The 26,780-nt window shown below is 34.2% G+C and overlaps 1 protein-coding gene and 1 long non-coding RNA gene across 2 annotated transcripts; both read right to left on the reverse strand.

Moving 5' to 3' along the window:
- Window positions 1-30: 30 nt before the first annotated feature.
- LOC131855257 (uncharacterized) lies at window positions 31-26,377 on the reverse strand. The gene is made up of 14 exons (XM_059206500.1): window positions 26,163-26,377; window positions 17,416-19,796; window positions 16,500-17,288; window positions 14,632-16,026; window positions 13,547-13,675; window positions 13,405-13,466; window positions 12,315-13,323; window positions 11,864-11,920; window positions 8,362-8,463; window positions 6,693-6,862; window positions 5,050-5,163; window positions 2,902-4,446; window positions 1,548-2,869; window positions 31-202 (listed from the first exon to the last, which is right to left on the reverse strand). The coding sequence occupies exons 1-14, from the start codon at window positions 26,375-26,377 to the stop codon at window positions 31-33; spliced, it is 9,462 nt and encodes a 3,153-aa protein (XP_059062483.1).
- On the reverse strand, window positions 8,368-11,146 carry LOC131855324 (uncharacterized). Its single transcript, XR_009358102.1, has 3 exons — window positions 11,071-11,146; window positions 9,984-10,088; window positions 8,368-8,463 (listed from the first exon to the last, which is right to left on the reverse strand). It is a non-coding gene; the product is annotated as an uncharacterized LOC131855324 (long non-coding RNA).
- Window positions 26,378-26,780: the final 403 nt, after the last annotated feature.

The following is a 26,780-nucleotide window of genomic DNA, read 5'->3' on the forward strand; positions in this document are numbered from 1 at the left end:
GAAAAAATAAGTTCATAAAAACGCACGTACCTATATACCCTGGCTGATTTCGGTTTTATGTAGGCCAAATTTTTTGACGAATTTCTTCAATAAACCGTTATTACTTTTGACAGTTGTAGTCATTTTTATATTATTTAAATCGTTTTGAATATATTCGTTTTTCTTAATCGTATTTCTTAAAATCGTTGTTTTCATCTTGGTGCTGAAAATGTATTTAATTTCAAATTTTATTAATTTCATATACTTTCAGTGACATTATATAGGTACTAGGAGCACATCTTATCTATATATATATATATATATATATATATATAATAGCTACTTGCCTGGGCTTCGCACAGGTGTACATGTATTATATATATAAACTAGCTTTTGCCCGCGGCTTCGTTCGCGTTAAATTATCCCTTTAGGGGTGGAATTTATCAAAATCCTTTCTTAGGGGATGCCTACGTCATAGTAGCTTTATGCAAGCAAAGTCTCAGCCCGATCGGTTAAAAATTGATAAAGTTTTTATACAAACTTTCATCACCTATTTTATCCCCTTGGGAGTAGAATTATACAAAATCCTTTCTTAGCGGATGCCTACGTCATAACATCTACCTGCATGCCAAATTTCAGCGCGATCCGTCCCGTGGTTTGGGCTGTGCGTTGATAGATCACTATGTCAGTCAGTCACCTTTGAGTTATATATATTTAGATAATCGAAGATAATAACAATAAATAACCCTGGACAATTAACACAGCGCCATCTAGTCCCAAGCTAAGCAGAGCTTGTGTTATGGGTACTAAACAACTGATATAAATACTTAGATATTTTTGTAAATACATACACAATATACATAGAAAACACCCAGACCGATAAAAACAATAATACTCATGAATACAAATGTTTGTAGTCGTACGAGGAATCGAACCCGCGACCATTTGAATTTATATTCATATGCATGTAGTAAAAAACGGTTATATCAATGTTACAAACAGACTGCAATTTTATTTATATGTATTGATTGTTGGAGGTCACTGTACAGTTTCGTCTATATAGTCGGTATTAAAGAATTATTTCTTAATAAATATCTACATAGAAATCTGGACAGGTTTCTCAGTGTGGAACGATCTCGTATCTGTTCTTTGTTGTGTAGTGTTAGTTAATTGGAGTTGGAGTTTAAGTTTTTAACACTAATCTTTACTACAGTTAGAAATTTACAAATCAATACGGTCGCGGGTTCGATTCCTTGCACGGCACAAACATTTGTATTAATGAGTATGATTGTTTGTATCGGTCTGGGTGTTTTCTATGTATAATATGAATGTATTTACAAAAAAAAAAATCTATGTATATGTATCAGTTATCTAGTACCCATAACACAAGCTCTAGCTAGCTTAACTTGGGTCTAGATGGCTCTGTGTGAATTGTCCTGAGATTATTATTATTATTATTATTAATACCAGGTAAGAATGGGGGTCTACCCAAAACCGAAAAGTATGGCAAGGGGTCTACGACAAAAAAAAGTTTGGGAACCTCTAAATTATGATTACAGTTTTCTGACCTATTTTCAGTTGCTTTAATTTTGTTGAATCTTCTAAGTCTTTCCCATTCTTTAGTCAACTTGTTTGTTTCAAGTTTCAAAATAGAGAGCAGAAGACTTCTAAAATTGTTCTCATCGAAATTCGTGTTGGAGTCATTTATATTTTCAATGACATTCTCAGTTGCAACATGTTCATTGCTGTCTACATTTGAATCTAATTTTTCATAATATTCGTTCATTACTAACGTCGGGGCACATGTAGTCGTAATAATATATTCATCCGTTTCTGATGTAACAGTTAGTTTGGAGTTAGTAATTGTATTTATGTTAATTTGCGGTGTTGTCAGTTCAAATTTTTCATTAACAGGTTTAATTTTAGTTGTATTTACTGCAGTATTGTCAATAACATAATTTTCTTTTCCTATACTATTGATAAAGTCTACTGTAGCGAGTTTAAGCTTTCCGAACAAAGTACCTGTGGTTGTCAATTTCGGATTTAGTTCCTTTATGCTTGATGATGGTAACTCTGTACTTATAGCTGTAGGTTTGGTTCTATTAGTATTCACATTAGGGCTTGGTTTAATTGATTTCGATGTGCCTGTTGGAATAGTCGGATTAGTAGTGGCAGTTTTTGTGCTTTTTGTAGTTGTAGCTTTATGTGACATTTTCTTTGTATTAGTTTTATAATGTGATTTATTTTCTATTTCTTTAACATTTTCGTGCAATTTAAGGATATTTTTCGTATTACTAGTTGTAATTGTCTGTATCGATATTGGATTCGTCTGAAAGTTTGAATTTGATGGTTCTGTAATATTGTCAATGTTCAAATCTGTAAGATTACTAAATATTTTAAAAAGTTTATTCATGTCAAAACTTAAGGTGTTTACTGAAGAATCCGTTCGATAAAGTTTATCATCAATTTTTGTTTCTCCTGCTCTATTATTATTAGTTGTTAGTGTATTCTTGTTTTGCTCTGCGGCGGCCATTGTACTTTTATGTTGTGTTTGTTTAGTTGAAGAGTTACTTTTAGTTGAAATGAGGTTGTTATTTGTTTCTTGTTCGATTTTATTTTGAGAATTACCATTCGTACCGTTAGCATCTGTTTTAGTTTGTCTCACTATTCTGGGATCAAACGTATTTCTCTTATTAATATAATCATACCAAAATGATCCCCCAGTATCTGCTATTAACGGAATTTCAATTTGCTCTGGTTGAACTTCTCTTTTATAGTTTGGTCTTATTGCCAAATGTTTTTTATGTTTAGATTTACAACGAGAAAATAGATGTTTTAAAAAGTTTTTGTCAGTTTCTTTATGATTGTTTATATAATAATCGAACATGTCACTTTCATACGTGCTTATATCGATTTCTGTCCTGTCATTATATTGTTCATCGAGGTCTCAGTGGTTACATAAGAATTCTCCGAGAGATTAGTAGCCGATGGATCGCATATGATGTTGACGTTAATGTTATCGAGTGAATACACATGTTTAATTGGTTTTTGGTCCGTAGTTGCACTAATAGGAGACCTTTTTTGTGATGTTTTAGAAATGCAGTCTTTTACGGCGGTCAAGAGCAATTTACTTTCTGCTTTTAATTTTTCATCAAGACACACATTTACTTTAGATATATTTTCCAAGTCGTCCGATAGCATCTGCAAATCTTGTATAAGTGGATTTCCGATGTAATCTTTACACAATTTCTTTTGCTTCACAAAAGCACGCTTATCTATATAGGATGAAAATGTTTTACAAGTGCGTCCTTGGCACTTTCCTTTAACTCTTTTGTAATAGTCTTGTAAACTTTTATCCACTTTATGTACCGTATCTCTTAATTTCTTGCCACCACTTGGATTCATCCAAAAGTATGTTTGGATTTCAGTACAATGATCTTTCATGTATTGAGCAATGTTATTAAATTCAAATATTAATTCAGATATTACTGCGTCACTTGCAGCACAAGCTCTGCACATTGTACGGTTAGCTTTACAACGACAACTACATACTCTTTCATTAGAGAAGTATTTCTTTAGAGCTTTCCAATCGATATGTCGTCTGCATATTGTCATGTTTCTCGTTTTAATGTAGTTTTCAGTATTTCTGGCCTTTACATTGTGATTGGTTATACTTTTGTTATTCAAATCGGTTAAGTTTTCATACAGTTCTACTAAATGCTTATTCACTGCTGCTATAATATCTTTACTTAATGTAACTTTACCCAAATTTTTAGTTGAACTGGTAGTTTCAATATTTTGATTAATCATAGTAGTTTTAGTTACTTCGGCTTGTCTAACTTTAATATTAGAATTATTATGATATCTTGTAATCGATTTAAGTGCAAAATTTCCATTGCCATTATTGATCAATAAGTAAGCACCTGATGACAGAGGTTCATCTATCACCGTATCCGTTGTTAAATGATTTTCAAAAGAATTTACCTGATATTCTAAATCAACCGGTGTAGACATTTTGGCCGCGAAAATTTTCCGAATTTTATGAAAGTCTGATGACCTCTTTTTATCGTCTTTTAGGTTGTACGGAATGGCTATGTGCACTTGTATCGCATTCGTTCCAACAGCATACTCTGGAAACACAGTAGTTTCTGTTCTAACATTTTGAATAAATCTATTGGGGTTCGGCTTCAGTTCTTCTTTTTCTTCGTAGGATTCTGTATTCCTAACTAAATCTATAATTACTTCTAATGCTGCTACATTTTTTGCTGTATAGCTTTTCTGCGTAGATACATTTCTTTTGACTTGTTTTACTAAAGCCTTTGCTTTTTCCATGGAGAGATTTTTTGGTTTGTTTACTTTATTAGTGTTTCTAGAAGTATCTGTAGTTTTTAAAGTCGTTGTGGTTTTTCTTTCTTTATTTTGTAATACCATTTTATGTTTCTTAGTAATGTACGGTTTGTAGTATACCTGTAATATTTAAAAAAGAACAATAAATTGTGTAAGAAGTGAGTTGAATGTATAATTATAATTTTAAAACACTCATTGTTTGAGTCAATAATCAGATATATTTTTTCATTTTTTATAACGGCATGAGCAAATGTCCGACACATAGTATGTAATATTATCTTATCTGGGATACAACCATAATAATTACCTTGTCAGTTAGGTAATCTATTGTTTCTATTCTACGCTATTTATTTATTAATTAACCAGGGGACAAACGAGTATGCGCCTCTCGTAATGGTAAGTGATTATCGCCACCCATGAGCACCCGCAACACCATAGGAATTGCAAGTACGTTGTCGGCCTTTTAAAAAGGAATAAGCACTTTTCTTGAAAGTTTCAATATCGCATCGGATCGGAAATACCATTGCTGGAAGGTGTTTCCACAATGTGGTTGTGCGAGGCAAAAAGTTTCTAGAAAACCGCACTGTGGAGGACCGCCATTCATCCAGATGATCAGGATGGTATTTTAGTTTCTGGCGGGTGGTGCGATGGTGAAACTCAGCAGCTGGTAATAATTATAATTATGTTTATAACAGTAATATATGTATATATAAAATGACTTACTTCCGTATATGTCTCGGTAGCTTCCATGTAGATGGCATCGGCTCCAGATTTTTCCTTATCTTTCGTTGCTTTCATTTTTGTTAGTAAAACCGCTTCTGGTTCAATAGTTGTAATCTTAAACAAAACAAAACTATAAATGATAATAATACAAGCTTTATCACGTTTCTACATCGTCTTAACATAACTAAATCGAATACACTCTATATTTGTAGTAAATTATCTGTTTTAGGTTATTGGCCCCATTTCTAGTACCATATCAGGTTGAACTTCACACGGTTTTACCTGGAAACTATAGTTGTTAATTTCCGGCGGATTCACCACGATGTGCAACTTGAACTTGACCTGTCTTTATGCTCATCGAAACATTCTACACTGGTGTCCCGGCAGCGTATACTATTAACGGAATTGGTGTGCACCATACAATATTCATCCATAAAAAAAGCAATCATCATCATCATCATCGCAGTCCGGAAGACGTCCACTGCTGGACATAGGCCTCCCCCAAAGATCTCCACGATGATGGGTCCTGCGCTGCTCGCATCCAATGCCTTCTAGCAATCTTGACCAGATCGTCGATCCACCTTGCTGGAGGCCTTCCCACGGCTGCGTCTTCCGGTCCGCGGTCGCCATTCGAGGACTTTATTGACCCAACAGGCATCTGTCCAACGAGCTGTGTGCCCTGCCCATTGCCACTTCAGTGTCGCAATTCTTCAGGCTATGTCGGTCACGCTGGTTCTTCTGCGGATCTCCTCATTACTGATTCGATCACGCAGAGAAACTACGAGCACTACTCCATTGCCCTCCGAGTGACCCTGAGCTTGTTCATGAGACCCATAGTTAGCGACCACGTCTCTGTGCCGTAAGTCATCACTGGCAACACACTTTGGTCGTAAACCTTCGTCCTGAGACACTACGGAAATTTGGACGAGAAGATATATCGGAGCTTCCGGAACGCTGCCCATCCGAGTTGGATTCGACGATTCACCTTCTTCTCGAAATTGGATCTACCTAGCTGGATAGTTTGCCCTAGATATACGTAGTGATCGACAATTTCGAGTGTAGAATCTCTGAAGTCCTATTTGTTTTCGAAGGCCCTCTCTATGAGTAAATGCGTCTTTCATATTATTATTATTATAACCTTAGGTTGTTATTTGTTTACTAAGGCCCTTTATTTGAGTAAAGGCCTCTTTCATATTATTATTATAGCCTTAAATCCTTATTTGTTTACTAAGGACCTCTCTATGAGTAAAGGCCTCTTTCATATTATTATTATAGCCTTATGTCCTTATTTGTTTAATAAGGCCTTGTCTATCAAAGCAGCAAACAATACACTGAGGTGCTGCCTTTTTACATATGGGCTATGCACACACACTACGTTACTCATACCGTTTTTTTTGTTAACTGTATTGCATTTTATGTTATCTGTACATTTGTTGTGTATTGTATTTTGTTTGACTTGACTAATGTAATTGTACATCTGTTTTTATTTTTGTTCTTATTATTACAGTGCCTTGTGTGTGTATGCATTTAACGTGAATAAAATTTTTATCTATCTATCTATCTATGAGTAAAAGTCTCATCCAATTTGCTTCAACGGTGTCTGTATTTTAATAATGTTAATATGTTTATGTGTTTATACTAACATCTAATAGGATATCGTCTGCAACAAAATCGTGTCCCGACTTCAAGTGACCGTCTGGTAACAGTAGGTCACAGTAAGTGTCAGTGTGCGCACTGTGTGTGGTCTCATGATTGTCTTGTTCAGCCGGCTCGCTAGTTCTATTACAGCGATCTTTCCTCCACTTTGTAGTTTCTAAAATGATATAAACAAAATTTTTATAATGTACCATACTAGCTGTGCCCACGTTTTCGGATTTCGCCCGTGTGAAATTTATAGCCTAGCTGTCCCGACAAACATTGTTTTGTTATATAAATTAAAATCGCTATTGAAAAATAAGGTTTGTGAAAATTTAGGATTGTATGTATTTTTAATGCCACATTATAAAAAATAAAAATGTCGAAAAAATAAAAATTTTGGCTTAGGGGTATGAAAATTAGTTACAAACCTATCTCAGACCTACATATAAAATTTCATCAAAATTGGTCAAGCCGTTTCGGAGAAGTACAATCACGAAACCTGTGACACGAGAATTTTATAGACGTGTTATTCTTATTTATAAGCTATATTACTGTAGTTTCATCAAAATCCGTTCAGTAGTTTTTGCGTGAAACAGTAAACAAACATCCATACATACACATTCACAAACATTCTCATTTATAATATCAAATAGATACATCCAATATACTTTATTTGTAACACACAGTACAGAAAAAGGCATAAACAATATATTAAAGAACATGTATAGTTACAATTAGGCGGCCTTATTGCTGAAAGTAATCTTTTCAAGGCAACCTTAGGCAAACGGCTTGAAAAATGAACAGGTTAGCATAATAGGGGAAAGCTAAAAGATAATAACAAATATAATATGAATTTAAAATATATGTAAACACTAATAATTATATATGTATTAAACTATAATAGATACACTTAGATACATGATAATATCAGTAAGATTCAGCGTGTCCTGCTGTTCATTAGGGGGCCCTACCTCGCTCGAGGTAGTAATAAAAAAATGTTAAATCCACGGGGACGAACTAGCGGATCTAAACTATATTGGGAGTCAGGTTGACCTCCTCGCGGCTCCCCCTGGAAACCATCGTGATAAATTCCTGGTGAATTTGTTACGATGGGCTAACTGACCTGACCTCATGCTCATCTTATCATCCTCCACTGGTGCCCCGCAAGCGTAAACCGTTAGCGCAGGCGGGTGCAACATTCCATTATATATACATCTATACATATAAATAAAATTGGAGTGTCTGTAATATTGAAGTACATAACTGTGTTAAAAACATAAAAAAAAAAAAAAACTGAATCTTACTGATATTATCATGTAAGTGTATCTATTATAGTTTAATACATATATAATTATTATTGTTTACATATATTTTAAATTCATATTATACATACTTATTATTATATTCCCCGGCTTCGCCCGGGTGTACATGTATTATATATCAAAACTTTCCTCTATAATCACTCTGCCTATTAAAAAAAACCGCTTAAAAATCTGTTGCGCAGTTTTAAAGATTTAAGCAGATATAGGGACGGACAGACAGCGACAGCGACTTTGTTTTATATAATACTATGTAATGATAAAGGTAAAGAAAGTAAATTCTAATATAAAAGTAACCCAAATTACTCAGATAAAGGTTTTGAAATAACCCATATATATAATTATTATGTCGCACCTGGCACACGACTTGTGTCCGTGGCGTGGTCAGTGGTGGTCCCGGCCTCAGTGGTGGCTGTCGTACACTTTTTGAAATATGACTGCAGTTTGTGTTGAAATTCTGAAAGTAAATATTATATTTACGTAGTTTAATAGTTTGTATTTTTTCGTACTACTCTAATGCTGTTTTTTTTTTATAGATGATAATGGTATGGTGCACCCGCCTGCGCTAACGGTTTACGCTGGCGGGGCACCAGTGGAGGATGATAATATGAGCATGAGGTCAGGTCAGTTAGCATATGACAAATTTACCGAGAATTTATCACGATGGTTTCCAGGGGGAACCGTGTGGTTGTCAACCTGACATGGTACATTACTAGCAATTAGATCATCGGTCCACATTACCAATGATCCCATTTCCCACCCCCTTTTTTTAGTGTGGACTGCCAACTGCACTTGATCCCTATCGTCCGGTGAAGCTGTAAAGTCCAGCTGCGGCCAACAGCATTAGAGTGGGGGGAAAGGAGATTGTTAGTAATGTGGACTCATGATTCCATTACTAGCAATGTACCATGTCAGGTTGAACTCCACGCGGTGCCCCCTGGAAACCATCATGATAAATTCCCGGTGAATTTGTCACGTTGAGCTGATCTGACTTCATGTTCATCTTATCCTCCACTGGTGCCCCGCCAGCGTATACCGTTAGCGCAGGCGGGTGCACCATTCCATTATCATCCATAAAAAAAAACAGCATTAGAGTGGGGGAGAGGAGATTGTGGTAATGTGGACTGTTGACCCCATTACTAGCAATGTACCATGTCAGGTTGAACTCCACGCGGTGCCCCCTGGAAACCATCATGATATGTTCGTGGTGAGGTTGTCACGATGTGCTAACTGACCTGACCTCATGCTCATCTTATCATCCTCCACTGGTGCCCCGCCAGTGTAAACCGTTTGCGCAGGCGGGTGCACCATTTCATTGTATATACATATAAATAAAATTGGAGTGTCTGTTTGTAATATTGAAGTAACTGTGTTTACTACAAGCATTTGAATATAAATACGGTACATACACCAAAATAACATTTTTTACAATTTTTGTCTGCCTGTCTGACTGTTCTGGCTAATCTCTGAAAACGGCTGGACTGATTTTGACGAGGCGTTTTTTGACAGGTAGCTGATGTAATAAGGAGTAACTTAGCTAGTGTATAAACCCTATGTAGTCTCGTCTCTTTATATAAGTAAAATGCTTATTCATATATTTAATCGAATTAGGTGTTATTTTGCGGTGCACTACTCGATGTATTTATATTATTTTGTTTGATTCCGCTACAATTAACATGTGTGAGACTACGAATATTCAGTGTGGAAACCTGACCAGCGCTACGACCTTCTCCAGTGATCAAATTCCGACCGTTATTGAGTCTACACCCATATCGCGACACGTGTTTCGCCTCTGAACGAGGCATCATCAGGTGTTAATTAGAGTTTGGGTACAGCTCGGAAGTCTAGTGTTGACTCATCGGCGGTTTGGTCGCCGATGAGTCAACACTAGGCTTCCGAGCTAACAAAATAGTATAAATCCATAGAGTAGTGAAATGCTTATTCATTAAATTAAAAACTAAATTCTTGATGCCTTACTTGTTAGAAATTTGAACCGTTTCTTTCGCCGCAGTGCAGTGTTGTCCACCTCTTGATTCTGCCACTCACGTATTTTTCTCGTCAAACCGAGGCGGACAGGATTCACTAGAAAACAAATTGATTTCTACCAGCTGTACATGCGTCTTCGTCCGCGTGGAAATAACTTTATTTTTTTCTAAAATAAAATAGCCTAAGTTACTCCTTATTATATTAGCTAACTGCCAATAAAAGTCCCGTCAAAATCGGTCCAGCCTTTTCAGAGATTGGCCGGAACAAACAGGCAGACAGACAAAAATTGTAAAAAATGTTATTGTGGTGTATGTACCGTTTTTATCCTAAGTTACTCCTTATTATATTAGCTAACTGCCAATAAAAGTCCCGTCAAAATCGGTCCAGCCGTTTCAGAGATTGGCCGGAACAAACAGACAGACAGACAAAAATTGTAAAAAATGTTATTGTGGTGTATGTACCGTTTTTATATTCATATGCATGTAGTAAACAGTTCAATATTACAAACAGACATTCCAATTTCATTTATATGTATAGATAAACGCAGATAAACATAATTATAACATAAGAAGTTGTTACACCTAAAAATACAAGTAAAGTCTCTTAAACAGGAACTGCTATTGAAGTTAATGATGTACAACAGATGGCTAAAAGAAATGGCCGATTTGATGACGATGGAGGATTTTTAAAAAAATCTTTGTTTTTAGAAAAAAAAAACTTAAATTCCACGCGGACGAAATCGCGAGAACGAGCAGCAGTATTAGATATTTCTCGTTTTTATGTAGGTATGTGAGATATGCTTACTAATATTTCAAATGTCGAAGTAGGCATGTTTGTTACGCTTTCACGCAAAAACTACTAAACTGATCATCATGAAATTCTCTACACATATTCTTGGATGTATTAAAATGAACATGGGATAATTTTTATTAAAAAAAACAAATATTTTTTATAAGAAACAATAAAATAAAATATCAACATTTCGCAACTTCAGCGCCATCCTGCAGTTAGTTATGAAGTTATGCGAGCGAAGCCGCGGATAAAAACTAGTAAAAACTAAAGAGTAATGTATAGTTACTTTTACAGCGATTCAGTTTCTTTACATGGTTGGTTTCATTTAATTTCGTCTTCCGTTCAAAACGCGCGACGGTGGCTCTGAAAACTTCATTAGCGTTACCACAGATAATATAATATTACTAGATGAAAACCCGGCTTCGCTCGGGTGAAATGTGGGTAGAACTTCTGTAGTCATCGGTTCTCATGGAACATTAAACGTAAGCAAGGCATAGATTTGTAAAGCTTCGTTCATTGTGTTTAATAAATATAGTAAATTAAAAGTGTAAAAGTTTTTATACAAATAATTTTTATTATTTTGTAAAACTTAAGTTGGGCTAAAAAGACCTTGTATCCAGAGCCGTAAAACAAATTAATAAAAAAAATTGCCAAATTTATCTAGCAATCGGCCAATTTCAGGTTTAAAGAAAAAACACATACCATAAAAAAGTGTCAAAAACAATATTTTCGCGAAACATCAACGACTGAAGAAAATGCTAGTGAAATGAAAAGATGGCGACTGCGGTTTCTTTGTCAGTGTCATTAGAATTTAACGAAATACTCGAAAGAAAGAAAATTATTATATTTTTTTATTTTTTTTTTCCGGACTACTCTAATGCTGTTAGCCTCAGTATTGAACTTGCGCTATCATACATATAAACCTTCCTCTAGAATCACTATCTTTTAAAAAAACCGCTTCAAAATCCGATGCGTAGTTTTAAAGATTTAAGCAAACATGGGGACGGACAGACAGCGACTATATTTTATACTATGTAATAATGATGATGTTACAATAGTGCTGTAGATAACTTACTCACTATCAAGAAATGGATCCCTCGCAAATCGTGTTTGGTGGACTCGAGGCTTGGGCACGTCTGCATGAAACACAAAACGATTATGTTTTAAAATTGTAATTTTATATGGTTTTGGATTTACGTATCAATTTTTTTTTATATCTTACTAGCTACTCGCCCCGGCTTCGTCCGGGTGTACATGTATTATACATATAAACCTTCCTCCTGAGTCACTCTATCTAATAAAAAGAATCGCTTCAAAATCCGTTGCGAAATTTTAAAGATTTAAGCATACATAGGGACAGACAGATAGCGACATCGACTTTGTTTTATACTATGTAATGATGATGATTTGTCTTAACTTATCAAAATACCGATTTTAAAAAAGTAATTACATATGTAAATCATAAACCATAGTTTATGGTTTTATTAGTTTAAATCAAGACTTGTTCAGTTAACTTATAATAAAACTAACATTTCACATCCTGTCGAGGGTCGTTATAAATGAAATCGTATGTGCAGCTGTGACTGTTAGTTTGAACCCTTTTTGGTGGAACAGCACGCTTCAGTGACCCCAACTGATTAAAAAGTAATTGGAGAGGCTCATGAGCACTCAACGAAGGTTCAATATAAGTAGTCTTCTTTTCCACAATTGCATTTTCTAAAAACGGTGTACTTTTCTCATCATATAACAACTTATTGTGGATTCTCTTTAAATTATTGTCATTAGTTCCATGTTGTTTCCTTGGTGTAGTGGTAACCTGGGTTATTTTGGTTTTGGGTTCGTTCTGTTTACTACCCGAGTATATATTTGATGTTGATTCATTGTCTAAGTTTATTATCGTTATCTCAACGTTTTTATCATCATTTTCATGTATTAACGAAGTAATCCCAATATAGGGATCCTCTTTATATACTGGATCTACTTTTCCATAATTGTTCTTATTAAAAAGTTTAAATTTATTGTAATATTTCTTTTTATTTTTCTTTTTTGCTGATTTTTTACTTGACGGGTAGGTAGCATATGAAATAGGACTATAATCATAGACATCGTTGTATATTTTGTTTCTGTCATCTAAAGATTCATAAATGTCGTCATTCTCTTTTAGTTCATCGTAATGAACATTATATAAATCGGACTTTAGATTATGTTTTGTGACATTAATAGGTTTTATAATGCCAGTACTAAGTGTGGATTGCATTTCATTCGTTTCAGCTGTTGCTCGACAAAATGTTAATACGTCTGTTATAAGAGAGTCCTTCAATGGTTTACTTGTAGAACTACCCTTGTGTGTGGTAACCTTTGAAGATCTTCTATTATTCAGCAAAGTCAGTGCAGATGGCAACCCCATCATAGGAGTAGTGACTGACTCAACATCCAACTGATTGTCCCTTAGAAACTTTTCAAAATCATACGTTCTCATTGGCAGAGGTGTGCTATAATATTGAGGCGGTGGATGATTCATTTTGCTAACTGGTGTTAGCTGTAAACAGAAAATAGAGTTATTGTAATTTGAAATGTTCCAATCTTCTATATTTCTACATGTGGTGTTACTGCACCTTACCAAATGTTTCGTCTTGTGTAGTCCAACAGGATTTTTAAGTGACAAATTATTTAATTTGCGAACTGAAAACATAAAATCGACAAGCTAAAAATTTTAATATAATTATTTTAAAGTGCTGATCAAAAACGTAATGTAAACCTACACGATGACGACGGCTGATGTTTATTGTTCATAGCATTAGTCATGGCGTCATCGTACGCTAAAAGTGTGGTGTCGACTAGAACTGTTGTATCGTCATCAATTTCTTTGTCAACAGTAACTGGTTTTAATTCTGAAATACAAACATAAATAAATTACTACACAACTTTTATGGAAAATAAATGTGCATCATTAGTATAGTGCATATTATTTATACTCAATGTCGTATTTAATTTCTAGCTATCTTTAATATTCTTCTTTCTTTATTTTGGGAATAATGCATTGGTACACAAAAGATATGAAAAGGAGAAGAGGAAGAGCATACAGAAGATGGATAGATGATATCAAAGTGGTGGCAGGTGGTACTTGGACAAGAACTGCTAACAATAGAGACCACTGGAGACTGTTGGAGGAGGCCTATGCTTGTTAGCAAACAGATATAGATATATGTATAAATGTTAGGAAATCTAATAAAATGTAAACAATTAATATCTGAATAAAGGCTTTATTATTATTGTTGCGGGTAAATAATACGATGTTGTTGGTCGAGACGATGTATATTACTGATGGTAATTGACTGACAATATGTACATAGAAATAATGATCTTATATACTAAATGACAATAGGAAAATGTAAGGTGAGGGGTGACACAGTTTAGATACGGCAGTGCTTAGTAGACAATATTAGATTTGTCTTACTAGACATTATTAAATGCAGTTATTATTTCTAGGTAACTGTGTCCCATAATCATTATCTTTAATATACGGGCAGTTCTCCATTATATATGTAACTAGCTGTGCCCGCGGTTTCAACTGCATGAAACTTATAGCCTATATGTTATTCTAATTAATATATAAGCTATATTACTGTTATTGAACTTTTATCAGTAGTTTTTGCGTGAAAGAGTAACAAACATCCATCCATCTAACTATCCATTCATACTCACAAACTTTCGGGTTTATAATATTAGTAAGATACAGTAAAACTAAGGGATCAAACTAAAATATGATTCAAACGTTAATAGACTTTGTAGATGTAACCAGCCTAATTTTGAACAAGCGTATATTTTACCAGTATTAGATCCGTACCAGTGTTAGATATTAATTCTTCTCCATTTCTTTTGAAACCACGAACTCCTGTAGTATTGTGAGGCGTCAAGCCACGTTTCAGTTGTAACCTGTTCAAATCTCTAATTGAATTAACAGCTTTTAAATATTGTTTCGGACGATATCTATAATCAGTTTTATCATCGACACCCAACGTTTTTAAAATACTTTTGGGTACAATCATTTTTTTATATTTTACTTTATTGTCATTAATTTCGTAGAAAGTTTCGTATTCATTAGTATTGGATGAATTGGCTAGAGCATGATTTTTTAAATATTCTCTAATTAAACCCACTTCTTTTTGCAAATATCTTAAATTGGGTCCTGTATAATCAGTTTGTTGCTTTATGTTTTTCAAGAGAATCTCCCAGCTTGGACTTGTGATCCTGTCTGTGTTTAAAATGTCATTGTGCCATACCAATAAGTCATTGAAATGATCTGGATAAGGTTTGTCATATTTGTGGAAATCCGAATCTCTTTTTAAATCTGAATGATTAAATGTCAAATTAGCACTTTCCTTTCGTGAGTTATTATCAGAAATACTGTTATCACCAAATTTTACTACCGTGTTTATCGGCTCACTGCGATTGAATACGATGTTGTCATCCAACAGCGAAGATATCCGGTGATTATTAATGGCTAAGTCAATTTCATCTCTAGAATTAGTTTTGATATAAGGTAACGGAATTTTTGCTATCCTCGTTAATTTTGTATGAATAGTCAATTCTCCATTCTGGAATCCTTTCGAATTTATCTTCTTCTTTTGAACTACGGGTACTATTCTTCTTTCAGTAACATAGGAGTCTATAAATTCTGAATTCAATGTAGATTCTGTGGTAGATATTAAAGTTGTCAGTTTTGTATGAACTGTCAATTCTTCGTCATCGAATTCTTTCGAATATATCTTTTTCGTGTGAAAGGGTATCATGGTTGTTTCTTTAACGTAGGAATTTGTAAATTCGGAACCCAATTTAGGTTCTGCGGTTGGCATTGAAGTTGTCATTTTTCTATGATCCGTTAATTCTGCGTTATCAAGTTCTTTCGAATCTATCTTTTTATTATAAAACGGGACCGTTGTAAATTCAGAAATTAATGAAGGTTCTGTGGTATATATTAAAGGTTTGTTATATTCTGATAATTTCATTTCAATATTATTTATTTCATCTTTAATATGGTCCATAGTTGTGACTACCGTAGATTCTTCAGAATTAACATTATTCTTCAGTGTATCAACTGTAGGAAATACAGTTTTAATATCTACGTCTATTGTGTCATCATTTAGACGTTGTTTGTTTTCTTTGTCCTTATTAAACTTCATCTTGGATGATATCGGTGTTATTATGCTTGTTTGTTTTTGCAGTGATGTCTCATCGGGATCTTTAAAACAAATGTGTCAATTAGCATTGATAAAAAAACAGGTAATATTTTAAGAAATAAAAACTTTTACTTATAAAATTTCTTACTGTTCTAATTTATACACTAACATTACGCAATAAGTCAGAATTTAAATTTGATATTCATAATTATTATGGATTATGAGTTATTAGATTAAGACTTTTTGTTATTTATCATAGTAATGTAGTAAAAATAATTTCGTAACACTACAAATTTTAGTTGCAGAAGTTTTATTATGTTCTGGGTATTACACGATAATTATTCTTGATCAGTTGTTTAAAATTGGAAAGAAGATGCGTAGTATAAGAATTTAGTGAAGTGCCCAGTGTCAGTGTGTGTGTGGCTCTCTTTTTATTGATCAATTTTTTTAGTTTTTGGGCAAACATGCACAAGGTATTTTATCTGCACTGTACATAGCACTTCTCTCTCTAGATTTAAGTAAACATAATACTTACCGTAAGGGTGAGCAAATCCTTCAGTTGTCACATCGAAATGTTCCGGAATCGGGAATATTTCGCGAATGTTCGGATCAAATTCGGGCATAAATTTATGTTGGAAGGTATTCGGCAGAAACTGTTTTGTTGTTGATTGCTTTGAATTATATTTTAAATATTCAGCTACTCCAATAGTTGCGTAATCTTGGTTGGAAATATTTGGGATTTGACTTTTCATATCCTCTATAGATGGAAGTTTATTGTATTTTACTGGTTTAAAAGTATCTATGTGTGATCTCATAATTTCGTCATCTTGCTCGTCAATGTTTGTGTTCAAACTTATATTTCTATTGGCTTTTGAAAACATATGCTTCAGTTTATTAAAAGGATAAAATCTTTGTTGTCTATATCGGTACTGACGTTTATCTCTTTTCTTACTGTTGTCATTTTTCTTTTGAAGTTTAGAAAAGCGAATATTCTTGAAAAAATGTCTAATACTTTTGTCTCCATTATTAGGTCTCAATTCGAGAACAACCGTAGGTTGTGTCACTAAAGTTGTATCAGCATACCCAAAATCTTTCTTAAGGCTGTTATTTTTATTGCTGTGTCTTTTAACTTTTTTTATATCTTCATTAAAATGTATATTTTGAGTCCGTTTATTATCTAAACGTTTTTTTTCTTTGTTGCCAAAAAATTTGTCGATTATCTTTTGGGGCATGAATTCTTTTGACGTGAAAGTGCTTTCTGTCGGTAATGCAAAATTTCTCTGAATCGAAATATCATCATAAACATTCATTTCGGGTGTTCTTTCTGTTACAATGAAAATATTAAATATTTTTTATATCTAAGGGCGAACATGAAGAATAAATGAGTTTAAGAATGAAATATTTAAAAGTGTAAATACGTAATACAATAAGTATTGTTAGGAATTACTCACCTTGAAATGGTAAATTATTATAAGTTAATGTCGTTTCGTAATCGTTCAAGGAATTCGACAATTCTTCTAGATTTGTAGATATTGTATCCTTCTTACCACCACTTTTTACAGTATCAGCAATTTCAGCTATAGCTTTGTTTTTAAGTTTCTCTCTTTTCAAAGTATTTATTGTCGTTGGTATGTCTTGGATGTCGTTGGATTGTGTTACAGAGGACTTCAAGTTAATAGTCTGTGATGTGTGAAATTTTTTAGACGGACCTTTGTCTAAAAAGAAGTAAAAATGTTTCTTAAACCATGAATCGTCACTTTTCGTTGAAATATCTTGATCGTCGATTGTATCCATCTCTTCAAATATATTTCTACCCAATCTATTGAGAGGGACTTGAGGTATTTTATTTAATATATACTTTCCAATGTCATCAACATTATGATGTCTGTGAGCTTGGTAACGAACCAGATTGGAGAACTTTTCATTTCCTTGTTCCTTTTGATATTTCAAATAGTGTTTGTAACCGTTTACATACTCTTTGTAAGATAATTTATTGCTAAGACCTTCATAGCTTGTATTTTCGCCAGTAGATTCTGTAGTACTTTTTGAAGTATAATCAGGTTCTAACATTGGTACCTTTTCTGTCTCTTCATTGCTGTTATAATAAAGGAAATCATCTGGTACACCGTTGTTTTCATCAATTTTGTTCATTACATTTTTTATATTCAGACTTGCATTTGACCCGAGACTTCGTTTAGACAGTTTAGAATCGTATTTCCTTTTAGCAATAGGTAATTCAGTAGTAGCAAGCATTTTCATTACATTATCTTGATGAGTTTTGCTTAATATCTGTTCATATAATGATAACATGTTATAATCATCAAATGGCGCAGAATTTGTCGTGGGACCTAACTCTTTGTTGGTCATTTTCGCAATATTAATACTTTTACTTGTGCCACGACATAAACGTGGTGTAGTCATCTTAGATGACTTTGCCTTAGATTTACTTCTCGTTAATAAACTAGGTTTAGTCGTTTTTTTACTTTTTGTGAATTTGTTTGCAAGTTTGTGGGATTTTTTTTCCAAAGTTGTTTTCGTTACTTTCATTTCTTTTTTAAAATCAGAAGAGACTCTGTTTTTTACTTTTTTATAAACTTTTTTAATTTTATTTTTTATCGTATCCTCTATATTGTGGGCTATTGTAAATATCTCTTCTTGAACGGATCGAGCTGCAACGACGTGTGTAGCATCTTTGTTTGTAAAAATAGAATCGTTTATAACTTTTACCTGAATAGGCTCAGTCGTATATACGGTGCGTTTATTAATATCATTCCCAATTGAACTGAATGATATAATTGGACCTGAAGTATAATTCGGTCTGCCGACTTCTATGTGTCTAAGAATAGGATCAGCCTCAAAAGTAGCTTCTATTACTGTATTTGAAATAAAATTGGTAACAGCTGGGTTTTGTTCAGAGACCATTTTCATGGCCTTTATTTTTATCTCATTAAGCATAGCTTCAATTTGTGCCGTTCCAAAAAAGTGGACATCATTCTCTGTCGTTGTTGTAATTTTCTTCGTAGTGGCCAATGTCGAAGTTTCTTTATTTGGTTGGATCTCCTTTAAAATTTTAACGGGATTGTTTAATTTCGTATAATTGTCATTAGCGTACATATTTTTTGTTACATACAATTTTGTGGTAACTGCTGCTAAAAGGTTTTTATTTTTACATTGTGCTGTTATAGGTTGATTTGTTACAGGCTGGTGAGTCATAATACTGGATATATTAAATTCGATATCAGGTTTTCCAGAATAATAAGGAGATAGTTCCGTTTGCACAGCAGACACTGCGTTCTTTATATATATATTTTGTTTACTCACTTCGCGCTTTCTCTTCTCTATATTCATTAAATGATTCTGAGAATTTTCCATCAAGAATCTCGTTTGTTTCTCATACATTCTAGGAGATTTGTAATTTTGATACGTATTCCTAGGTATATATTTATTGTTGCCATTATTATAAGTTGGGTACGTTGTTCTTTCGACTACTGTAATGGAGTGTTGTTTATTGCTTTTCTTTTTTATTTTCTTGTGGTTCTTTCTCCAAAATCCAAAGAGACTATGTTTCTTCGTAGATTTGTGGGATTTTATTATACCGTTTTCATATTTTATTTCATCCTTATGTTTGTCTGCCTTGGGTTTTTCTTGCGTCGCTTCGCTAGTTGACGTGTGCTCTCTTGTACAGTGGTGACGTGGTCTGGCGTCGTGCAGTGCACGCGGATGCGGGTGCTCTCGTCCGCGTATACTGTCATCGACTTCGTCCGTTGTATCTTCATCTGTTACACTTTTAGATATAGTGTGGCTGTCGATTAGCACCATCAGATAAAATAAACTGGAAATAATAAATAAACAATGTAAACAATGTGTACATCGTATTACACTACTGTAATATTATAATATTCTGTACTCACAACCCGCCCCGATTTCGCACGGCACTAAGATTTGAGGTGTTTCTTTTATTAATACAAAAATATGTCTTCTATAGCGGGAACGAGCAACACGCGGTCCGCGGGCTGTTAAACATGTTTTTATGCGGCCCACCAAGCATTTTTATATATTTTTTTCTACTTTATTCAATCAATATTTTGTTATAAAATTAATTATAATAAAATGGTAGTACATAATAACATAGAACCATTTTTTTGTTATGACATACTTGTAGGAAATCTATAATTTTTTTGGTGTTTTTTTAAATAAAGAAATTATAAATAAAGTAAATTAAAAAATAAATAAATTATAAATAAAGTTTTGTACATTATTAAGGCATTATTATATGTGCGTTCGCCAACCAAACAGAACGACAGGGGAAAACAACCTTTTTCATCAATGGCCGAAATGAAATATTAATTTCATTTCGGTTGTTTTCCCCTGTCCTGTGTTTGGTCAAAATTAAATACTTATAATTTAGTTAAGGACTTATATCCTGTTTATAATAACACCCTCGCAAGTCATGCATCATTTTAGTAGAAATTTTATTAACATAAAAAAGGTGAGTTAACCTTAAAAGACAGACACATGTGGTCACGAACTTTTATTTTTTATTTTGGAGGTTTTAAAAGAGAGCAGTACTTGGGGATAATATACCTACTGTTCTAAAAGTGAAAGAACTTTTAAAATCCGATTAGCAGAACTGAAAATTACTTCCGAACAAACAAACATACGATCTTTATCTATTCATAATATTAGTATAGATTAAAAAAATATGAAGGAGACGTCATTGCTAATACCGAAACAGTCTAATCTAATCTTCCATCTAGTAAATTTGGATGAAATGATGAGGCAAAACAAATTTAACTCCGATAAAACTTGAAATGATTTATTTCTCATTACAACTTAAAAATTATAATTAGCTTAAATCACATATCACAAAATAACCTACAGCATTTGAATAATTGAATAAAAATAAAGAAGGTATCTCTCTATAATATACTAGCTATACCCGCGATTTCGTCCGCGTGGAAAAACATATTTTTTGAAAATAAAAGTAGCCTAAGTTACTCCTTATACCTGCCAATAAAAGTCCCGTCAAAATCGATCCAACCATTTCAGAGATTAGCCGGAACAAACAGACAGACAAAAATTGAAAAAAATGTTATTTTGGTGTATGTACCGTATTTATATTCATATGCATGTAGTAAAAAACTGTTATTTCAATATTACAAACAGACACTCCAATTTTATTTACATGTATAGATTAGCATAGATTACTACTGTATTTTTATTTATTTTAGTTATGTTTATTACTTAGATATAATAAAATGTATCTTATCTAGTGTTCGCGCCATTTATAAACATATCAAGTGGTATGGTATTATTCCCCATATCTTAATCCCTTTCCCGCGCACAGTATGTCAACTGAGGTCGGCCGACGACCTCGTCTACTAACGTGAATGGTGACATCTCGTCCCGACCGCTCCGCTTTCAATTAATTAATATAATATTGACATTAACAATAAGTAACTTTGTGTGCGTGCCTGTGTTAAACTTAGTATTCATCGAGTGCAGCAGCTGTGCCAGAATACACCCGCTCTCCAGTCGCAGGTACGTACTGTGCGCCCCCTTTATTTCATGTCCATACAGTCCACTTACCTTACCCGCTACCCCCCATATCTCCATCTAGTTTCTATTACGGCAATGTATATAACAGTCAGTTCAATCCGAGCTATTGCGCAGTCGTCGAACTTGTCAAAGGAAATATGAGCCAACGCTTGTAGGTTTCTTTCTGAGGCTCCCTAAAATATGGTAGAGCGCAGTGGTGGCTGACTCATCCGTCATACTCGTGAACGGGTGCTGCTTGTGTGGACTGGTCTGCTCTAATCACTATGACTTATTTTCTCTTATTAATTATTTAACCAGTTGTTGTGTATTGAATTCCAAATTTTTTCTATTTTATTATTTAATCGAATTAGAGCTAATCGGTGGTTTGTATTCACAAACTTAAACTTAAATTGTAAGTAAGAATAAATTATTTAAAAGAGTAACACACAAATTTCTTGCTTGTGATGAGACAGCATTCCGAACGAGCGGTAGATTAAAAAAAAGAAAATGTAATGACAATTCAAAAGTACTTCAATGTAAGTTTATTTGAATAAATGATTTTCTATTCTATTCTATTCTGTATCGCTTGTACATATGAACGTACTATATATACATGTTTATTTATCAAGCCGTTATAATTTAAAATTCAACCCTCTCTGTTGAGGCCTAAAGCGCCTGATATATTTTAATAGCAACAAGAAGATGCACTGAGCAGTCGCATTGCGTATATACTTGTTGTTTGGGAATAGGTATAAAAATTTACAATAAGATAACAAAGGTTATGTTGGAATTACCCTTAAATAAATTTAAAACATATGTTAAATCATATTTACTGGGCAAGGCCTATTACTCTAAAGTACTCTAAACGATTTCTTGAATGACGAGCGTGCATGGCAATAGTTGTTCATGCACGGGATTTTCATTTAATGTTAGACATAGACACCTATATAAATATACATTGCAAATAAACTGGTTTTAAAAAAAAGTAATTCAATTGAGTTTCTTGCCAGTTCTTCTCAATCAGATCTATATAATGTAAAAATTTGACGTTCATAAGCGGCTAAAATGCCTACATGAATCAACGATATTTGAATTTGAATTTGTATACCCGCATCATTTTTATTTGTTTCTTATATAGACATTCGTCAGTTATCGAGTTCACTTTTGTACTAATTTGTTGAAATTAAAATACTTAAATATATGAAACCTGGGTTTCATTAGAAGCTCCATTATGTTATACAAGACACTCCAATTCAAAACAACATGAAAATGTACTTCAAAATCTATCATTATGCACTAAGTAGAGTCCCGCGTTTAGATCCTCATTATCCTGTTTTTGTTTTCACAGCTCATTTACTGTGGAGGTGACCGCGTAGAGAGCAGTGCTGTCCTCCATCATGAGAAGCAAATGTTGCATGAGAAACATTCCAGGGATGCGACGGTCCGGATGACGACTCCATCTCTCAGTGCAACGATGATGCTGTCGTATAGTTAGTCGATAAATAATAAATAATGTTTACTTACCATAGAAAATTGCTAAATAACATTTGCTATATATTAACAAGTCCAAAGTTCGCATGATACCACAAAATAAACTTACTCATAACAAACACAAATAAATCACAAATAAATAATATCTCAACGCTCCGAGTTGTAAACGTCAGTGATACGTGTTTGTTTTACTGGCGCTGTCAGTTTGAATCGAGACGATATGTCGTGCATTCGTGTATTTATAATTAAAGAGGCAGTATATGGTGTTTCCGGCGTCCATAGGTTACGGTAACCGTTTACCATCAGATGGGCCGTATGCTTGTTTGCAATCAAACAAAGTCTTAGTAATATCACAGGTAACATAATATTATATCTAAATATATAATATATAACTCAAAGGTGACTGATTTGGGCTGTGCGTTGATAGTGATCTATCAACGCACAGCCCAAACCACTGGACGGATCGGGCTCAAATTTGGCATGCAGGTAGATGTTATGACGTAGGCACCGCTAAGAAAGGATTTTGAATAATTCAATCAAGGCGATAAAATAGGGGATGAAAGTTTGTATGAAACTTTGTCAATTTTAAACCGATCGGGCTGAGACTTTGCATGCATAAAGCTACTATGACGTAGGCATCCCCTAAGAAAGGATTTTTATAAATTCCACTTCTAAGGGGGTAAAATAGAGGATGAAAGTTTGTATTCTTCTTAGATTTTCGACTGATTGAACTGAAATTAAAGACTGGAGCTACTATGATGAAGACGTTTGATTAAATAGGATTTTGATAAATTAAACCCCCATGGGGATAAAATAAGGGATGATGCAGGATGTAAATGTATTAGTTTGAACCTATCAGTAGGTACCTAATGGAACGAATAAATTAAGACGAACGAAATAATTTTTAGTTCTTTAGTCTACTTTTATTTTAGAAAAATAAAGTTATTTTCCACGCGGGCAAAGTCGCGGGAACAGCTAGTCTAATATAGACGTGAAAGTTTGTGAGTGTGGATGTTACTCTTTGTTACGTGGCGAATGAATAAACTTACTTTGCTATTTATTATTCTCACAATATTTCGTTTACAAATAAACAAACAAACAAACAAATGTAAATAGATATCATTACAAACTAAAAGACTTATTAACTAATGGTGTATCGTAACATAACATCATTCATGCAAAAACTGCTGAACAGATTCTGTTAAAACTTTACAATAACATAGATTGTATCAGAAATACACATCTATATTAATATTATAAAGAGGAAAAGTTTGTTTGTCTGATTGTTTGTTTGTATAAAATAGGCTCCGAAACTACTGGACCGATTTGAAAAATTCCTTCACCATTAGGAAGCTACACTATCCCTGAGTGACATAGGCTATATTATATTTCCAAAAAGATTAGGGATTCTTACTAAAACTCAAATAATGTAACCCAAGGTGTAAAAATATACATTGAAAATACCAAACACCGCGTGCGCTGCGAAAAGTATTGATGATAAAACAAAATGATGTACTACGACTTTGTAGAACACATCATTATCTACAAAAAGTATCGGGACGGCATGTGTCCAACTCTTATAGTTATGTCACAATAAGTGTTTTTTTTAATTTATAAATTTAATTAAAATGCCGCCGCTAGAATAAGCCCTTTATTTGTATCTTGCTATTAATCCTTATCAAAATAAATTACTTTATATTCCCGACTGGTTCAATACCTTTACATGACTTTTGGAATTATTCAATTTTGTTGTGTAGAGAGGTAGGTACCTAAACGTCAAGCAAACAGCTAAGTTAACACTGATTTTATTGCCATAAATAATTTCCGCTGGTGATTTTGCTGTTGTACCATTTTTGGAGTTTCTGTAGTCAAATAAAAATTTATAAATTTCCTGACTAAGTGAATTTTTATTTACGTTACTTAATATGATATTCTTCAATCCTTTTTTCATTGTTTTCACAAACTATCAGCCGGACAGCTCGCGGGGTGATGAGGTGATGATCGATTCCATTAATAGAACAAAACTGTGAAAATTCTCTAATCAGTGACCAAAGTATGTGGTACTCCTACACGGGACATCCAATCGTACAACTTATAGATTACCGCTTTAGAACCCAACGACGGCCCCATAATAAAACAGTCGACCCACTTAGAGGACGCATCCACCACCATCAAAAACATTTTATTATTATTAATTTCTAAGTAATTTAGTAGGTCATTATTACTATATTTATACACACTATTAATATTTATATATTTATTTATATTTCAAATTACAAAACTTATCAGAGACGACATATTTTACTTATTACAAAAACCAGTCAGGAACCAGAGAGCATAATTCTACATCAAACATAGACTAATAAAGTTGCGATATTACACATTGAGACGTACGGACGTCAACAGTCGTGGTGACCTGTTCACAGTTTTTACGGTTTTAAATAGTAATAGTGGATATTTTACTGAAAAGTACATAAGTTATCAAAGTACGACTTCTGATTAATAGCAGTGACTGTTATAAATAAATATTGTACAGAATCTGAAGAAAAATTTGTGTTTGAAATGTGTGATTGACAGTGTTAAGAAGTCTTCGAGGTGTTTTGTTTTTGATTATACCCGCATCAGCTGATTTATTGCATCAAGTGCTAGTCTCAATTTGTAGTGGTAATCTGTTGCATGTTTACTAAACAGAGCCATCTAGTGTGAAATAGCCAAATTAAATTATTATTTATCGAACTGTAATAGCAATAGTTATGGCTAACAAGTGCGCTGCTTGTGGTCGATTCTTGACGGCAACAGATGGCGCTAAATGTAATAAATGCGGATGCTTTTATCATCGAGCGTGTATTGGAGTAGGAGAAACTGGCAAAATTTCTGCTGCATGGCTATGTCCTGGGTGTAAGACAAAAAATCCAAAAGGGGACAACTCAGACACGCCTATGAAATCCCTTCACAGCGAAGTATTGAAAGATGAGATAGTACGGGAGTCTGTGAAGGCCGCCTCTCCCAGCAAAGAATCTATTGGTCTTATGGAGGAGATGCGAGCCTTCCGTGCAGAAGTTCACTTCAGTGTGAATTCGCGGCTGTCAGGAAGGAGATGGAACAATTAAGGGCAGTTTTGAGAGAGCAGAGCACTAGATTGGAGTCTCTGGACGCTAGAGTAACAAACCTGGAGAGCGTAAGAACCGTTCCCGGCTCTGCTGACATCGTTAAGTTGGAAGCTGCAGTGGAGGAACTCAAAAGTGAGTTAAATAACAGGGACCAGGCTCTTCTTGCAGATGAGGTTTTTTTGAGATTGAGGCACACGCCGCCAGCAGCCGCCAGCCGCTCCAGCGCTACGTCTACACCCGGGAACCAAAACCGTCCCCTAGCCTCCGCTTTCATTTTGACTGTTTCAAAATGAGAAATATGTTGTTCATCGCATAATTTGTCACGTAGTGCCGTCGGAATAACAACCCTATTCCCACGGGGGCGGAAAGGGGATTGTTAGTAATGTGGATTGATGATCTTATTGCTAGCAATGTACCATGTCAGGTTGACCTCCACGCGGTCCCCCTGGAAACTGATAAATTCTTGGTGAATTTGTCACGATGTGCTAACTGACCTGACCTCATTCTCATCTTATCATCCTCCACTGGTGCCCCGCCAGCGTAAACCATTAGCGCAGGCGGGTGCATCATATCATTATCATGCATAAAAAAAACCCTATGGCCACGCATTACACACCCGTTTTCCGTTAATATTATTATTTTTTCTTGACCAGCCGCTCATTATGTAATCTTTGGCC

The sequence above is a fragment of the Achroia grisella genome, unplaced genomic scaffold (genome assembly GCF_030625045.1).
Source record: "Achroia grisella isolate CSIRO2021 unplaced genomic scaffold, CSIRO_AGI_Agris_v1 utg1360, whole genome shotgun sequence".
Lineage (NCBI taxonomy): Eukaryota > Metazoa > Arthropoda > Insecta > Lepidoptera > Pyralidae > Achroia > Achroia grisella.